This window comes from Rana temporaria, chromosome 5 (assembly GCF_905171775.1).
Source record: "Rana temporaria chromosome 5, aRanTem1.1, whole genome shotgun sequence".
NCBI classification, from domain to species: domain Eukaryota; kingdom Metazoa; phylum Chordata; class Amphibia; order Anura; family Ranidae; genus Rana; species Rana temporaria.
The window spans coordinates 145,744,578-145,763,239 of NC_053493.1; the positions used below are offsets into that span (position 1 = coordinate 145,744,578).

At 43.0% G+C, this 18,662-nt stretch overlaps 1 protein-coding gene across 6 annotated transcripts in view; it reads left to right on the forward strand.

The window, feature by feature from the left end:
* The window catches only part of ELMO1 (engulfment and cell motility 1), a 559,417-nt gene that overhangs the window by 526,709 nt on the left and 14,046 nt on the right, over window positions 1-18,662 (forward strand). For all 6 annotated transcript variants that reach the window (XM_040353213.1, XM_040353215.1, XM_040353217.1 and 3 more), the window contains 2 exons: window positions 1,712-1,819; window positions 16,707-16,789. In XM_040353213.1, the coding sequence (XP_040209147.1) occupies window positions 1,712-1,819; window positions 16,707-16,789 (191 nt within the window). The remainder of the gene's footprint in view (window positions 1-1,711; window positions 1,820-16,706; window positions 16,790-18,662) is intronic.

The following is an 18,662-nucleotide window of genomic DNA, read 5'->3' on the forward strand; positions in this document are numbered from 1 at the left end:
GAGGAGAATAATAAATTCAGTACCTTTGCCATCTTTCCATCCTTTGTAACCAGGTGTCCTTCCTCATTCTTTATGGGGCCAATATGGTCTGTCCTCTCTTTTTTTACCGTTTACACACTTAAAAAATTTTCTTGTGATTGTTTTTGTTCTCCTGCGCTATGTGTCTTTCGTGTCCTATCTTAGCCGCCCTAATTGCACCCTTACATTTCTTGTTGCATTCTTTATAAAGTCTGAATGCTGATGCTGTTACATTCCCACATGCTGGAACTCAATCTTGGCCATGCTGCAGAGACTCCAACAGTGTGCCATCAACAAATACTTTTGCAATTTGGGTGTGAGGTCAGACTCTGGAGGGCTAAGGTTCTTTTCACCATGTCATTAGCTCATCATACAGGATTTTTGAAGAGGTGACCAGCAGAGTAAGCTGTGACAGGACATTAGTGATACAATCCCTCTTGTGATCCACCTGGAACACATGCTATGGTTTGATAGTTTGGGCCCTGGAGGTACAGCATCAGGAAGAGGGCCAGCAGAATCCTTTGCCTACTGTATTCATCTACTCTGTGAGGTAGAGAAGGAATGTTGGGGTGTTGGTGGTGAGGAGGGGAAGATGGGGAAGGGTTTAAGGAAGACATTTCACCCCTCCTAAACCTAGGAAGTTGTGCATGGGTGAAATTGTTGAGGACAGCAGTGTCTACTTATTGTTGAGGACATGTGGTCTACTGCTGAAGGCAATTTGTGGTGAATAAGTTGTTTATACTTAAAACCTAACTCCACTATCATGGCAAAATAATATAGCAAAAAAAAAAAAAGCACACATAATTGCTACAGAAGCAATACTGTAAATTATATGTTATTCAAATTACCTTTCCTTTTTAACCTGCAGCTGCTGTAATTTTCCACCAAGTGCAAAGAGGCAACCTGAAGGAGTTCTGTACACAGTTGGCATACAGAACTCCCCCAGAAATATAATTTCCTGCTTGTGTGTGGAGCACAGATACAAGTCAGGTTTTAGGCATTCTCCTAAAAATCCCTTAAAGGTTAATCATGTTTAAAGGAATACAGACACTGCAACTTTTCTTATCAGAACCCTGAAAGTGCATCAGCTGCTTGTAATGAATTAGCACTCCTATTCAAAATCACTCTGTGCACATGACATGAACTAACAAACAGCTACTCCGTCAGAGTAAAAGCAGGTAGGAATATACAACACATTTTATTAAAATACTTGCAATGTACATTGATCACCCAGAAGAAAATGTTTTTCTGAGCAAAAGTGGAGTGAATCTTTAAATGCCTGCACAAGGACCCCATAATTTGGATGATTCAAGATGGACAACTTTGGAGTGACCACCCTATTAGATCCCCAATGCAGGGGTAAAATGGCTGCTCCATTGACACCATCCTGGGGGAGCCTTTGAGGAGGTTCTGTGTTATATTCCACAGTTCTTCCGTTTCTAGTCATTAGTTGAGAAAGTACTAAAGCAAAAGCATCAACATGAGAGCCATGCAATTAGCATTTTCACATGGAGAGGTCAAAAATGGCAAGTTATATCTGTATCCCTCTTATATACTACAAATAAATGTAATAATTCTACTGTGTATTTCAATATATTACATAATGCTAATCTTTTATCTCTGTGTAACCAGAGGTTTGTTTGTAACTGTATTGTTTTAACAGTTTTTTGTGTTTTTATTTTATTTTTGGCAGATAAGTTTTGGTATTGTCGACTTTCACCTAATCACAAAGTGTTACACTATGGAGACTTGGAAGAGAGTCCTCAAGGGGAGGTACCACATGACAATTTGCAAGACAAATGTAAGTAACTCTTTGTAAAATATAAAAACGTCATGGTTTACATTCAGACAAACCCTATGTACAAATGATTTTATTTAAAGTAATTATGTTTCTATGGGGTTTAACCACTTAAGCCCCGGACCATATTGCTGCCTAAAGACCCAAGGGGTTTTTACAGTTCGGGACTGTGTCGCTTTAACAGACAATTGCGCGGTCGTGCGACGTGGCTCCCAAACAAAATTGGCGTCCTTTTTTCCCCACAAATAGAGCTTTCTTTTGGTGGTATTTGATCACCTCTGCGGTTTTTATTTTTTGCGCTATAAACAAAAATAGAGCGACAATTTTGAAAAAAATGCAATATTTTTTACTTTTTGCTGTAATAAATATCCCCCAAAAACATATATAAAAACATTTTTTTTCCTCAGTTTAGGCCGATACGTATTCTTCTACCTATTTTTAGTAAAAAAAATCGCAATAAGCGTTTATCGATTGGTTTGCGCCAAATTTATAGCGTTTACAAAATAGGGGATAGTTTTATTGCATTTTTATTAATTTTTTTTTTTTTACTACTAATGGCGGCGATCAGCGATTTTTTTCGTGACTGCGACATTATGGCGGACACTTCGGACAATTTTGACACATTTTTGGGACCATTGTCATTTTCACAGCAAAAAATGCATTTAAATTGCATTCTTTATTGTGAAAATGACAGTTGCAGTTTGGGAGTTAACCACAGGGGGCGCTGTAGGAGTTAGGGTGCACCTAGTATGTGTTTACAACTGTTGGGGGGTGTGGCTGTAGGAATGACGTCATCGATCGTGTCTTCCCTATAAAGGGAATGACGCGATCGATGCGCCGACACAGTGAAGCACGGGGAAGCCGTGTTTACACACGGCTCTCCCCGTTCTTCAGCTCCGGGGAGCGATCGCGACGGAGCGGCTATAAACAAATAGCCGCGCCGTGGTCCCGGATCGCTCCCCGAGCGGACCCGACCTCCGCATGTAGCGGGGGGGGTCCCGATCGGACCCCCCACCCGCTAATAGGCGAGGACGTACCTGTACGCCCATGTGCCTGTACGTGCCATATTGTGGACGTATATGTACATGCGGGGGTCGGGAACTGGTTAATGCTGCTTCTGGTTACACTGGGGATGACCATAGAAGAAAAATGAATAGATTCCTCCATCTACACAACTGAGGTTATTAGATGAATCCGCCCGCCTGAGACATTGATTTCGGACAGTGAGGACTCTCTGCTGCAGGCGCTGATCAAGAAAAATGTTTCAATATTCCTATTCAAGTTGTTTGTTACGTTTGTTACACACAAGAGCTTGGTGGAGCGTATAGTGATTTTGTACATTCATTTATTTATGAACATGGCAAAATAAGTAACATTTTTTAAAAATATTGTCTTGTATTTCTTTTTTATATATATCAGTATTTTACTTTCTGCTTTTGAGCCAGCAGGAGGAGGTTTAGATTCCTTTTTGTGTTAGGCCGTGTACAGATGACCAAACAAGTACGATGAAAGCGGTCCGCCGGACCGTTTTCACCGTACATGTCTGGCCGGGGATTTCTGTACGATGGCTGTACTAACCATCGTACAGAAATCCGCGCATAAACAATACGCGGGGGCGTGTCCGCTGTGTCGCCGCGACGATGACGTAGGCGGGCCTGCCAGTTAAATGCTTCCACGCATGCGTCAAAGTCATTTGACGCATGCGAGGGATGGCGGGCGCTCGGACATGTACGGTAGGTCTGTACAGGCGACCGAACATGTCCGAGCGGGCAGGATTCCAGCGGACTGTTTTAAAGAAAGTCCAGGAATTTTTGCCCGCTGGGAAAAGGCCCGGCGGGCAAATGTTTGCTGGAATCCTGCCCGCTCGGGCCTACACACGACCGAACATGTATGCTGAAACTGGCCCGCGGACCAGTTTCAGCAGACATGTTTGGTCGTGTGTATGGGGCCTTAGTCTATCAGTTTGCTTATTTGATTTATTAATTCTATTGTTTACCCTGTTCATTGACTCATTAACAGTGATTCATAACAAAGACTCTTCCCTGTATAATATGGCTCAGTATGAAGTTTCATTCAGACAATGTGTCTCTCAGACCAAGCATCTCTACTGTGTTGTCTGCTTAGTTAACCTATACTGTATACTGTATACAAGAGTATATGTAAAACGCTAGTGTTTAGTGTTACTAAACCCAGGACCCTGCATTCACTATATCTGGTCTCCCACAGAACATGGAAATGCAATTATTTTAGTAAATATAAACTGCTAAAGACCTTTTCTCATCAGCAGTATATAACAGTCTTGTGACTTATATCAGTGTCTGGTTAAAGCTTGTAGGAGGAGTTTTCATTCTCCCCTGATTGTCCTATGAGGCTGTAGGACCCCTGACCATATGTCTGGACAGTGCTGATTGGCCCTGTGCTGATCACATGCACTCTCCAAAGAAATACAATACACACCAAATTGAGCATGTGCAGAGTGCCCAAAGGCTCTGTTTTATCAGGAGATGATTTTGGGACAGTGGAAGATTGGGAGGATCAGAATAGCCTTTAAACACAATGTGCGGGATTAATCCCTTAGGTTCCACAGTTAGTATAACGAGCATGCTTTACTGCATATACAGTACAGACTGATTTTACTGTTGTGGGCTTAGTACCACTTTAAGACCAAAAGCTAGAAGGGTCTCTCTTTAATGTGTCCTAGATGTACTTGAACCAGTAGGTGTACAGGATCTATATAATCATTCAAGGTAACAGTGTTCCCCTTTAGCTATATATGTATTTCATGTGCCTGTCACAGATCTGCCAGTTCTATCAACGCCCGCCAACCAGCAGCACAAGGGCCACATTGGATTAATAGTAGGTAATGCCCTTGTGCTATATATATTTTTTTTAATTTTGACTAAACCTGGGCTTTAATAATATTAATATTAATATTCTTGCTACTTGTTTATCCAGCATATTTAGATTGTGTTTTGAAGCATCCGAACTGTGCACCCCTTCTTCTGAGATGGACAATAGGAGAATTTTGCACATCATTTATGAGCTTGTGGATACCTCTTATGATCACTGTTATGTATCTGTTGTATAGCAGATTACATTATTTTACTTTATTTTTTAGCTTTTGCCCACATTATTTATTCATGGCTAACAATATAAATAATTTGAGTTATGTGAGAGAACAATTGGTGGGGAATCAGGCTTCTAAATCTAATAACAACACCTTTTAGCATAGATAATTGGCCACCACTCACTTCATTCGCAATAAACCATTCATCCATAGATTAATGTGATAACTGCTTTACTGTATACTTCACCCTCTTTATCTAGGTGAGATTCTGGTACCTGCAAGTGTAAATACTAAAGCTTCAGTTATTTCTGCACTTCTACTGTATGCAAGTCAATATATCTGCAGCAGAGATGAACCTTTCTAAATTGGCTGATTCATTTCATACCGAAGAAGGAAGAAATAGATATCAATTACCGTAGTTATAATGCTTGGCTTTACATATCCCTACATATCTTTTTTCTCTTCTACAATGATTTTATTAAATTTTTCTACATACATCTCATGCACAAGTAAACAAGTAGGTGAAACGGCACATTAATATGATCACATTGGGTGACATGACCTATTTTTTCCTGGCATTACTGTGGAATTCATTGGACAGTTATGCTAAGCCTGATTTTAATCGAAATAAATGACTTCCCCAGTGCATTTTTTTTTTTTTTTTTTTTTTGACATCAGTTTTCCTTGACGTAGGCTGTCCCTATTACTTACTGTTTAATCCACATATCTTAGGTAATGAACTCTTCCCCTCTACTGTAGATCCTATTTTTATGTTGATATCAAGAGTGTCATATAGCGATGTTATCAATTGTAAATGTTAAAATAATAATTTGACCCATTCACTGAACAACATGTACCCTGGAGTTTTTATATATATATTTTTTTTAAAAGAGACCTTGTCACCAGACTTACATTTTTCATTTTTAAAGTTTTCAGCAGTAGCATCTTTGCAAATTGCTTGCCCAAAACCTTTTTCTTTTTATCAAAGTTTCTTAGAGATCCAACAATTCTGAAAGTATCGGTCCCAGCCTCTGCTATCCAGAAACCCTGCAGCTAGGTTACTTAGGCCCAGATTCTCGTAGGAGTTACGCCGGCGTATCTCCAGATACACCGTCGTAACTCTGAGTTTGAGGCGTCGTATCTATGCGCCTGATTCTTAGAATCAGTTACGCATAGATTTGTCTTAGATCTGACCGGCGTAAGTCTCTTTCGCCGTCGTATCTAAGTTGCATATTTACGCTGGCCGCTAGGTGGCGCTTCCGTCGATTTACACGTCGAATATGGTAATGAGCTTGATACGCCGATTCTCAAACGTACGTGCGGCCGGCGCATTTTTTTTTACGTCGTTTGCGTAAGGCTTTTTTCGGCGTATAGTTACCCCTGCTCTATGAGGCGTACTAATGTTAGGTATGGACATCTGAACAGCGTCGAATGTTTCACGTTTTACGTCGTTTGCGTAAGTCGTCCATGAATGGGGCTGGACGTAAGTTACGTTCACGTCGACTAGGCATTGAGCGGGCGCAATTTAATTTAAAAAATCAATGTGATACTGAGCATGCATGCGCCGTTCGTTAAAAACGTCAATCACGTCGGGTCACGATACATTAACATAAAACACGCCCACACTAGCCTAGTTTGAATTACGCGGGCTTACGCCGTATCAGATACACTACTACGCCGTAACTTAGAGCGGAAAATTTTTCTGAATACGGGATCTGCCGCTCTAAGTTACGGCGGCGTAGTGTATCTGAGATATGCTACGCCCGCCTAAAGATAGGCGTTTTTTAGAGAATCTGGGCCTTAGTGTTTGTATATAACTATACCGTTATAGGACACTGTTGAGAGCAAGAGTGTCATATAGCGATGTTATCAAGTGTGAATTGTAAAATAATAATTTGACCCTCTCACTGGAAAACACGTGCCCTGGATCTTTTATCTATTTTTTTCTAAGAGTCCCTGTCACTTGACTAAATTTTCATTTTTAAAATGTACAGTAGTAGCATCTTTGCAAATTGCTTCCTCAAAACATATTTTTTTTTATCAAAGTTTCAATTCTGGAAGTATCAGTCCCAGCTTCTGCTCTCCAGAAACCCTGCAGCTAGGTTACTGAAGTGTTTGTGCCGCTCTACTGAAAATCACTTTAATAGAAAGTAGTTCTTTCATCAGTTGTGGACCTTGAACACCTCTGGCCATATTCATCAGGCCTCACTCATTAACAAGTTGTTTGCTCCTCCATGAGATAATGACTTTTTTCCCACTATCCTCCCTAAAAAATGCTAGATCATGTGTCTTCCCCATTCTATTGTTTAGTGGAACAACAAATAAATCGCTTGACTATATCTACATACCCCAAAGCAGATGCAACTATTAAATGCCCGTTGAATATATACACTTCTTTTTTGGCAAAATATTAAATTAAAACAGTCCAATGTCCCTTAAGAACTTGCATACCTAAAGATGTTGTCTGGTAGTAGAGAAGGTTACTCGTAAAGTCTTCCTGCTAATTGATTGGTTTTCAATAGTTATGCGCATTTACCATGGTTTTCGTTTGAGTAGGAACCTGCAAGAAAATGTTGCTACAAATAGAAAATGCTGCTACTAGTCCTGTAAAACATTATGCATTTTGGTTACAATGTTTTAAAATATTTTGCGTTGCATAGCCTATTTTCATTATTCAGCATGTAATCTTTGTTGAGTTAAAACATGCCGAGGCTTACGAGGATAAAAATAAAAGATTTTCTATGGATTTTCTCTCTAATATAATTACTGCTGCAGACTTGGCATCTGCTGTAAACATAAATAAAGATCGCCGTGCATGTAAAATTAATCCTGTTGTTTTTGCTGATTGAAACTACAGCAAAGTGGATCTTAAAATCTCCAGAATAAATAATGAGAACATATACAATGTACCCAACAGCAGTACAAATCAGTGACATTGTTCTTCTGGATTAATGGCAATATACTGAAGGAGGTTTAGGAGTAATTAATTATTTTAGCAAATAGATTTAAATGGTTTTTGGAACCCACATACTTATAGTGTATTCAGTATGCAGCAAACAAAGCTTGAAGATGTAAAAATAGAAAAAAATAAAAAAACACTGTAACCTAACAGCAATGTTTTCTTTTATACAATTTCAAAATAATGTGTGTATTATTAATGGAACTCAAAGCCTTTTTAAAGCTGACCTACAGACAAATATAAAAGCCACCAGTTAAATATTTAAAATCTCCCTCGAAATCGGCCTCCTGTAATCTCCAGCACAGCAGAGAGAAGGGTAGTACTGTAAAACAACAAGGCTATACTGCATTGCACAGTCTTGTCCATCTAAGGCCTCTTACAGACGAGTGGATATCCGTTGGAAACGGTCCGCCGGACCGTTTCCAGCGGACATTTCTGCTCCCGATTTTGATCTGATGGGCTGTACACACCATCAGATCAAAATCCCCGCGGAAAACATACGCGGTGACGTGCCGCGCCGTCGCCGCGACGATGACACGGCGACGTGCGTGACCCTGGAAGGTAAATACTTCCACGCATGCGTCGAATCACTTCGACGCATGCGAGGGATGGGGATCGCTTGGACTTATCCGGTGAGTCTGTACAGACGACCGGATCAGTCCAACGGACAGGTTTCCAGCGGATAGATTTCTTAGCATGCTAAGAAATTTTTATCCGCTTGAAAATCGTCGGCTGGAGAAATCTCCGCCGAATAAATGTCCGCTAGGCCATACACACGACCGGATTTGTCTGCTGGAACTGATCCGCGGATAAATCCCAACGGACAGATCCGGTCGAGTGTACGAGGCCTAACACTGGACATTTAGGAGAAAGGAGAGTGTGGACCTCATTTGTTTGCTGTCTGGCACACATTATCCATTCATAACCTAGGGACGTCCTAGATCAGACTGTATTTTTTTACTGCATACAGTTTAAGAACATTGCAATGATATAAATATTACCAGTCCTTATAACCAAACCATAGTACATAACAAAAAAGAAAATAAATGGTATTGGGTGCACTTAGGATTGGGTCATGTCCAAATTCATAACAGCCTTTTTTAAACCGCATTTAATAAAGTTTGTTATGATTTTTTTTTCATTCTTTATTTAGACTGGCCATACATTATACACATTTTTTGTACAATTTTCCTTTAGATTTACCAAAGCCATATAATATGAGTTCAAACCTAAAACTTTCAATTTGTATGCAATCAGGCAGGCATAGTTGAAGGTAAATCTAAAGGAAATCTTATAAGAAAATAAAAAAATGTATGGCCAGCCTTAAAGTGGTTGTATACCCTGTATACTTTTTTTACACCTGTAAGGGAAAAGGCATAATGAGCTAGTATGCAGTCAGCGGCACATTGCGAGGGGAATATCTCCTAAACCGTGCAGGTTTAGGAGATATGTTTGTTACCTACAGGTAAGCCTTAGTATAGGCTTACCTGTAGGTAAAAGTAAAAAAAAAAGAGCTATACAACCGCTTTAAGGTTTTGTAGCCAACATAGATGACAAAAAGATAAGAGTGCCTGACAATTGGCGCTAAGTCTATAGAGTAGGTGCACATAACAAAGGCCAGAATAGGCTTACATATAATACCAAAGATAAAGAAATGTAATATAAAACACAATAGGCATGAAAAGCAGCATTAGCGATTTTCTCAAGACGAGTCAGGGAAACCAGCTTACGTACTTGAATTTCCAGCTGGCAGGTATCAGCAGGAAACTCATTCTTTTAGGTCTTGCACTTAACGCATTATCTCAAGACAAATATAACAGTAGGATAGTCATACTGGGTTCACCAAAACATCTATAGACTGCGTGGAATGGTCCGTTCCAATTGCATTAAAAAAATAAGAAAAATGGTAAAAGGTATTTCTTTATCGTACATCACGGGACACAGAGCGGCATTCATTACTATATGGGTTATATGGAGTACCTTCAGGTGTAGACACTGGCAATCTCAAACAGGAAATGCCCCTCCCTATATAACCCCCTCCCATAGGAGGAGTACCTCAGTTTTTCCGCCAGTGTCTTAGGTGTTAGTCATGGTTTAGCTTGCCTCCACATCCTTGGGATTAGGTGAGCTAACCGGTTCTGTCCAAAAAAGCCTCAGCGCTAAAGTGGTCAGTAACCGGACCCCAAACCCTTGGGGTATAGCCCATAATGCTTTTCTTTTTAGAGAGCTGGACCCTGGGCCCAGAACTTAGAAACCTTTGGGTGCCTAATGTTTCTGTTGCCAGAGTGCTATATGGGCCCAGGACAGTGGATCCTTCATAGGAACCCAGGGCCTGAAGGTCTAGACATCCCCACCGAGATGGGGGAAGATTGGGCCTCTTGCTTGGCAAAGTCCTGCGGCATGGAGCAGGTAAGTGAGGGGAAAAACTTGCGGAACTTGGTTCTTAGCAGGTTTTTTCTGGGGGGTCACAGGGGACATGCCTAAAGTTATGCACTGCATCTGGCAAACTAGTCACATATCATAAAGATAGGATGGCTCTATATGTATTATTCCCCATAAGATGTGACCTCCCTTGTAGTGTTGGAAAAGCATTGAGTGGGGCCTGTGATATAAAAGTATATGTGTGTGTCAGAGAGCTGTGCTTACCTGCAAGCCTCCAGGCGATGCTCCATTTAGTCTTCCTCCTCACGGCCTGCAAAGCAGGCAAAACGCCGACCTCCTCAGGGGTCCAGGCTGCAGGCTGCAGTTTGCTGGAGCAGAGAGGTCCCTTCCTCCCAACCCCACCCCCCCCCCTGTCGGGAGGGGCATTTCCTGTTTGAGATTGCTGGGGGGGAAGGGCGGGTCAGTGGCTTAAGGAAGGGGCGGCCCTTCCTTGTTTGTTCCATATAGCTCATTCAATACTTTGGAACTGAGGAGGAAAGACCAGAACGGCAAGCACGGGGCGCCGAGGACACACAGTGGCCAGAAAGAATATTGCAGTCTTCAGAAAGACTGTTTTCAAGCCTAGGAATAGGCTGTTTCTTTTCCATCTCATAGTTTTTCTTGCAATACTACTCAGGGGGACAGAATGTTTTTTCTTTCCTAGATTTGAAAAAAAAAAAAAAAAAGATTTTTTTTGAAAAAAAAAAAAAAAAAAAAAAAAAGTGTCATCTAGGGGAGAGGAAGCATTTTTTATCCCCCAAACAGGTGTTTGGGCATTTAACTATTTATAAGTCCCAGGTACCAATAAGTAGCAGGTGTACCTCGGTATTGTACCATGGCATCAAAAAACAAGGGTACAAGAGGTGGGGATTCCCCCAGAGAGTCTGAGGTCTCGGACAATGCTATGCCGCTGCTTTCCCCACAGGGAGCCTTGGGGCCATCGGGATCTGGGGCTGGAGCTGACGCGGGTCAGTCCAACCCTAAGATGGTCACGGAGGAGGTATTACTCACCTCTTTAAAAGAGATGCAGAAAAGCATGGGTAAAATGATAGCCGCAGCTATGCGGGGCAGTAAGCGGAATAGATCTCCGTCGCCCGAGCGCGGACCCTCAGAAGAGGAGGTCCTTTCCTCAGGGGAATTGGACGACCTCTTGGACAAGGACCAAGTAGGTTCAGGGATCGAAGATCCGGATACAGAGGAGTCTGGGGCAGTCTCCCTGAGGGAGAGCTGGTGGATTCAAGGATTGTCGGACTTGGTCCATAGGGCATTCAACTTGCCAGTACCAGATCTCCAGGTATCGACGGTTTCAGCTTTGGGCTCACTGAGGGCGCCTCAAAGCAATGCTGTGTTTCCGATCCATCCTCTATTAGAGGGAGTTTTGTTCCAAGATTGGAACAAGCCAGATAAGATCTTCTTACCACCTAAGAAGTTCTCTGTCCTATATCCTATGGAAGAAAAATTTTCCAAAAGATGGGCTACTCCTGCAGTGGACGCAGCCATCTCATGTGTTAACAAATCGTTAACATGCCCTGTAGAAAACATACAGGTGTTCAAGGATCCAGTTGATAAGCGCTTGGAAGCACTACTTAAGAACTCCTTCACTACTGCAGGGGCAGTAGTACAGCCAGCTGTGGCTGCGATTGGGGTCGCTCAAGCATTATCGGATCAATTTAAGCAGATGCTTAAACTTATTCCTGCCCAGCAGGCAGAAGAATTTTCGGATGTCCCTAAGGCCATATGTTTTACGGTAGACGCAATCAAGGATTCTATCCAGCAAGCGTCACGTTTATCGTTATCCCTTATCCATATGAGAAGACTCTTATGGTTAAAAAGCTGGGAGGCTGAGCCCCCATGCAAGAAGCTCCTGGTAGGGTTCCTCTTCCATGGAGGACGACTCTTCGGAGAAGACCTAGATAAATACATTCAGACCATTTCAAACGGCAAGAGTACTCTCTTGCCAACTAAGAAGAAGGTTCAGGGGCCTGCGTTTAAACGACAGTATTCCCCTGGGCAGGGGCCCTCTAATGCCAAGCAGTATCGACGGCCTCCTGCAAAAGCAAACTTCGGCTTCAACAGCAAATCACAAGGACAGGCTGTTAGAGGCAAAAGGCAGTGGTTTCGCAAACCAGCAAAACCAGCCCCCAAGCCAACCTTATGAAGGGGCGCCCCCACCCACGAAGGTGGGGGGAAGGCTGCGACTCTTTTCAGAGATTTGGGAAGCCAGCATTCCCGACGAGTGGGTACGGTCTTCCGTGGCCACAGGCTACAAATTAGATTTCCTAAGGTTTCCTCCTCCTCATTTCCAGGAGTCGAGGATTCCAAACGATCCGCCTCGGATTCCGGCCAGTCCTGGAACAGGGGCTGGGTTTCTACTCCAACCTATTCATCATCCCCAATGGAGATGTCAGGCCAATTTTGGACCTAAAGATGGTAAATGCATATCTAAAGATCCGCTCATTTCGGATGGAATCCGTGCGGTCAGCAGCTGCCACACTCCAGAAGGACGACTTCATGGCGTCCATAGACATAAAGGATGCCTACCTTCATGTTCCAATTTATCAGCCACATCAAAGATATCTACGCTTCATGGTGGCTTCGCGTCACTTCCAATTCGTGGCGCTTCCCTTCGGGTTGGCTACGGCCCCCCGGGTGTTCACGAAGGTCCTAGCTCCGATCCTAGCCAAGCTAAGGATCCAAGGGGTCACGATCCTAGCATACCTGGACGACCTCCTAGTCATAGACCACTCGTCTCCCGGCTTGGAGCGAGCAGTGGCCCTCACGGTCCAATACCTCGAGAGGTTCGGCTGGGTCCTAAATCGAGAAAAGTCAGCTTTCCAGCCCACAAGGCAGTTGGAATATCTCGGCATGAGATTAGACACAGAACAACAAGGAGTGTTCCTACCTCTGAGGAAGGTAAAAGCCATCAAGGAATTAATCCTACTGGTTCTAAGCAAGAAAGAACCGACTATTCGCCTATGTATGAGGTTACTAGGCAAGATGGTGGCCACGTTCGAGGCGGTACCATACGCCCAGAGCCACACTCGCATCCTACAGGCAGCCATCCTGTCAGCATGGAGCAGAAGGCCACAGGCCTTGGATATCCCGTTGCCGCTCTTATCAAGAGTCCGACAAAGTCTGTGTTGGTGGTTAGACCCTCAGAATCTACTGAAGGGGAAGTCTTTCAGCCCAGTGGCTTGGAAGATAGTGACCACAGACGCCAGCCTGACGGGCTGGGGAGCAATTTTGGATGGTTGCACTCGCCAAGGTACTTGGGCAAAGCCAGAGAAGCAGTTGCCCATCAACATCTTGGAGCTCAGAGCTGCTCGACTAGCCCTCAGGGCTTGGACGTCAAAATTGCAGGGGTTCCCGGTGAGAATTCAATCAGACAATGCCACGGCCGTGGCATACATAAATCACCAAGGGGGAACCAGGAGTCAAGCCGCTCAGAGAGAGGTGAGCTTGATTCTCCTATGGGCAGAGGCGCATGTGCCCTGCATATTGGCAATATTCATTCCAGGAGTGGACAACTTTCAGGCGGACTTCTTAAGCCGCCAGACTCTATGGCCGGGGGAATGGTCTCTGCATCCACAAGTCTTTCAAGCACTCTGCCAAAGATGGGGAGTGCCGGACGTGGATATCATGGCATCGAGACTCAACAAGAAACTAGACAGGTTCATATCCCGCTCAAGGGATCCGATGACCTGCGGAACCGATGCGTTGGTTTGCCCTTGGCATCAGTTCAAACTTCTTTATGCGTTTCCCCCGCTCCAGTTACTACCCCGCCTGCTGCGCAGGATCCGGGTGGAACACATACCAGTCATCCTGGTAGCTCCAGCATGGCCCAGAAGGGCATGGTACTCACTCATCCTAAAGATGGTAGTGGGAGACCCTTGGACTCTTCCTCTACGGCCAGACCTGCTATCGCAAGGTCCGATCCTCCACCCTGCCTTACGGCATCTAAATTTGACGGCCTGGAAGCTGAATCCCTGATTCTCAGGGGTAGAGGTCTGTCTCAGAAAGTAGTCTCTACCCTAATCAGAGCCAGGAAACCGGTCTCTAGGGTGATTTATTACAGGGTCTGGAAGGCCTATGTAGGCTGGTGTGAGTCCAAGCGATGGCTTTTCTCGCAAATTTACCATCGATAGAGTATTAAGTTTTCTCCAGCTAGGAGTGGATAAAGGATTGGCATTAAGCACAATCAAAGGACAGATTTCTGCTCTGTCAGTGTGGTTTCAGCGGCCGCTGGCCACCCACTCGCTGGTTAAGACCTTCCTTCAAGGGGTCTTACGTATTAGACCTCCAGTTAAATCCCCGCTTTGTCCGTGGGATTTAAATCTTGTTCTCTCAAGTTTACAGAAACAACCGTTTGAGCCGTTGGCTGAAATTCCTTTGGTTCTACTGACAAGGAAGTTAGTATTTTTGGTTGCCATAGTTTCCGCAAGAAGAGTTTCGGAGCTAGCGGCCTTATCCTGTAAGGAACCATATCTTGTTTTTCATAAGGACAGGGTCGTTCTCCGCCCTCATCCTTCCTTCCTACCGAAGGTCATATCCAGTTTTCATTTGAACCAGGATTTGGTATTACCATCCTTCTTCCCTAAACCTACTTCCAGAAAGGAAGGGTTGCTGCATACCTTGGATATTGTCAGGGCCATGAAGGCCTATCTTAAAGCTACAAAGAAGATCCGGAAAACAGATGTGCTGTTCATTCTACCGGAGGGGCCCAAGAAGGGGCAGGCAGCTGCAAAGTCCACCATTTCTAGGTGGATTAAGCAATTAATCACTCAGGCCTACGGCTTGAAAGGGTTGCCTCCTCCAGTATCATTAAAGGCTCATTCTACTAGAGCCATGGGCGCCTCCTGGGCAGCACACCACCAGATCTCTATGGCTCAAGTTTGCAAGGCGGCAACCCGGTCTTCTGTCCACACGTTTACAAAATTCTACAAGTTGGACGTAAGAAGGAATACTGATACTGCCTTCGGGCAGGCAGTGCTGCAGGCTGCAGTTTGAGACCCTCGGATTCCGGGGGCTCCTCTTTTTTGAGTTAAATTTAAAATTTAAAATTATTTTTCTCAACTAAGTTGGATTTATTATGATTTGAGTATATCTCTAAATTAAATCCTTTTGTCTTGGAGATGTTCTCCCTCCCCTCATTGTAAGCATTGCTTTGGGACATCCCATATAGTAATGAATGCCGCTCTGTGTCCCGTGATGTACGATAAAGAAAAAGAGATTTTTAATACAGCTTACCTGTAAAATCTTTTTCTTGGAGTACATCACGGGACACAGAGCTCCCACCCCTCTTTTTTGAGGACCATTTTGGGAGGCATACTGCTTGCTACAAAACTGAGGTACTCCTCCTATGGGAGGGGGTTATATAGGGAGGGGCATTTCCTGTTTGAGATTGCCAGTGTCTACACCTGAAGGTACTCCATATAACCCATATAGTAATGAATGCCGCTCTGTGTCCCGTGATGTACTCCAAGAAAAAGATTTTACAGGTAAGCTGTATTAAAAATCTCTTTTTTTGGGAACTGGAGTGTCCCAAGGTTCCCATTACAGCGGGCCACTGGGTGCCCCACACATAGAGCACCCAGGTAGGGGCTATCTATCACCACCTCTGTTTCAGACAGTCCTAACCCAAGTTGGAGCTCCACAGGCTATGCCAGCAGCAAAATATGCTAAAAAAGTATAGTCGAACCATTAGAACAAGGTATTGTTCTTCTGTATGGTTAAAGGATGCCAGTATTCCAGTTTTTTATCCATGGAGCATATTTCCTGAATTTTGCAAAGCCAGACTCCCAAAGGTGGTGCTGTCATTTGTTGCCAGAACAGTGATGTATATTCCTTGGCTGTGTAAGCAGTTGGATAGTGAGAGAGCATTTGCACTGCCTGGAGGACACACATGGTCCAGATGTAGCGGATTAGCCACTAGGTAGCCACCCAGTTGAACATCAGTGAGTCTGTAGGTCAGGTTCCAAACCTGAGTCCAAAATGGTTGCAGAACTGTGCAGGCCCATAAGATGTGCAGATATGTATCATCGTGGCTAAGACATATCCAGCACAGGGAGGAGATGTAAGGGTCGAATAAACTTTGTACCAGTGAATCAAAATTTGAAACCCTGTTTCTCAAATGGCGTTGGAATTGTTATGCCATTCATAACATTGTTATGAAAAATAACAGTACCATGTATGCATTGTAGCATGCAGAAATATCTGAGAGGAGCAAAGACCTTGGCTGTGCCATCTAGTAAATGTATCAGGATCATAAATCTGTCTGCACAGAATTATAAACCCTGTGGCAGGTTAAACAGTTTTCATTCATGTATTTTAAACAAGTATATATATTTGTTCATTGTATTTATTTATGTAACTTCAATTCCCACAGTGGATGCATTTATGTACTGTTCTAACAACTTGTATGCTTTTTTTTCCCCCCTACATAGTGCCAGTGGCTGACATTAAAGCAATAGTAACTGGAAAAGACTGCCCACACATGAAGGAGAAAGGTGCTCTCAAACAAAACAAGGTGAGCTCTCCCAAAAGCATGTATCCTGCAATATTCAATATATTGCTTTTTTCTTGTAATGCTTCACCAGAGCTCCACATTTTTTTGCAGTAGCACAATTTTTTTCACTTTGTTAAGTAAGTCTGTAATTAATAAATGACATTTATGGATGCCTTGAAGCCGCCATAGTAGTATAATTACACGGTAGGCTCCTCGTGTGTCAGAATTCTTAGTACTAATGTAAAGAATATTTCTAAGCTTGAGTAAAGTATAACCAATTACTTTGCATATTAATTAACAAGAACAAATCAATGACAATTGAGTAGATTAAAGCATTTTTTTTTTAACGTAAATTAAGGGTGTTTTTCTAATTGGCAAGGACTGTTGGGGTAATAGCTGTTGTTGTTTCAGAAGAACACGATGAGAATAATTTTTCTGCCTTTTTTTCTTGAGCTTGCACCAGTGTAAATTATAGATGTGCGAACAGTTTTGCAGTAGTTCGAATTTCTCATAGAACCTGTAGCGCTAATAAAAATACTTATAAGCAGAAAAAGAGTGAAAAAACCATGGATAAATAAATAAAAAGACCACAGTGGCACGTGAATGAGTGTCCATTAGTTGATAATGAAAGCGCCAGAGGTCTATGGCGCTGGTAAAGACACTTATGAGCAAGATAAGTGAAAAACCGTGGATAAATAAATGAATATGATTAAACCACAGTAACACATGAAAAAGTGTCCATTGGTTGATAATGGAAGCACCAAAACAAACGAAAGTCCGTCAGTAGAAGATATATGACCACATCATCATCCTAGAAGAGACATTCTGCACGGAAAAACAGGAGTAGATGGAATGCTCTTACCGAATGACGTGGATCTGCTTGTCAGCGACAACAGATCATATGCGCATGGAAGGACTCCACTCGAATCGGCTAAGCTGGATGCAGACCCAATGGTAGATTCCCAGCAGGATATCCAGATATGAGGCTGTAGTCCTGAACTGGAGCTTCGCCCTGGGTGGATTCGCTCAGACTCGGATTCGAAGGCAAAGACAGAAGTCTACATATTCCAAAGCAGCAATCAATGATGACAAAGTGGTATCCATTCAGAGACAGTGGGCACAATCTTGGAGTGTGAAAAACTTAGTGACCCAACAGGACATGCAGGAAAAAAGAAAAAACAAAGCTCCGGATGGTGCAGGTAAAAATGGGTAAGGTTTTATTGTAGTAAAACCAATAGACATGAAAGTGATCACTATAGCATAAAAAATTAATTAAAAGCAATATGGAGAGCAGGTGTACCAAGCCCGACGCGTTTCGTCCAACTGGACTTCAAATGGTTTTTCACTCATTTCCTGCTTATAAGTATTTTTATTAGCGCTACATATTTTTCACCATTGTTTTTCCAATTTTTGTCACATTGCTTGTGTAGCTGCTTATATATCCTTCATTCTATTTTCAGATTAGCGCAGTTTTTTCCCCCTTTTTCACACTTCTCATAGAACCTGCTAAACATTCTGGCCCAGATCCACAAAGAAATTACGCCGGCGTATCTATTGATACACCGCGTAATTTCAACGATGCCCCGTCGTATCTTTGTTTTGTATCCAAAAAACAAGATACGACTGAATGGGGGCTAGATCCGACTGATGTACTTCTTAGTACGCCGTCGGACCTAAGGTGCATATTTACGCTGGCCGCTAGGTGGTGCTTCTGTTGATTTCCGTGTAGAGTATGCAAATTAGCTAGATACGCCAATCCACAAACGTACGTCCGCCCGGCGCATTTTCTTACGTCGTTTATGTAAGGCTTTTTTCGGCGTAACGTTACCCCTGCTCTATGAGGCGTACGCAATGTTAAGTATGGACGTCGGGCCAGCGTCGAATTTTCCGTTGT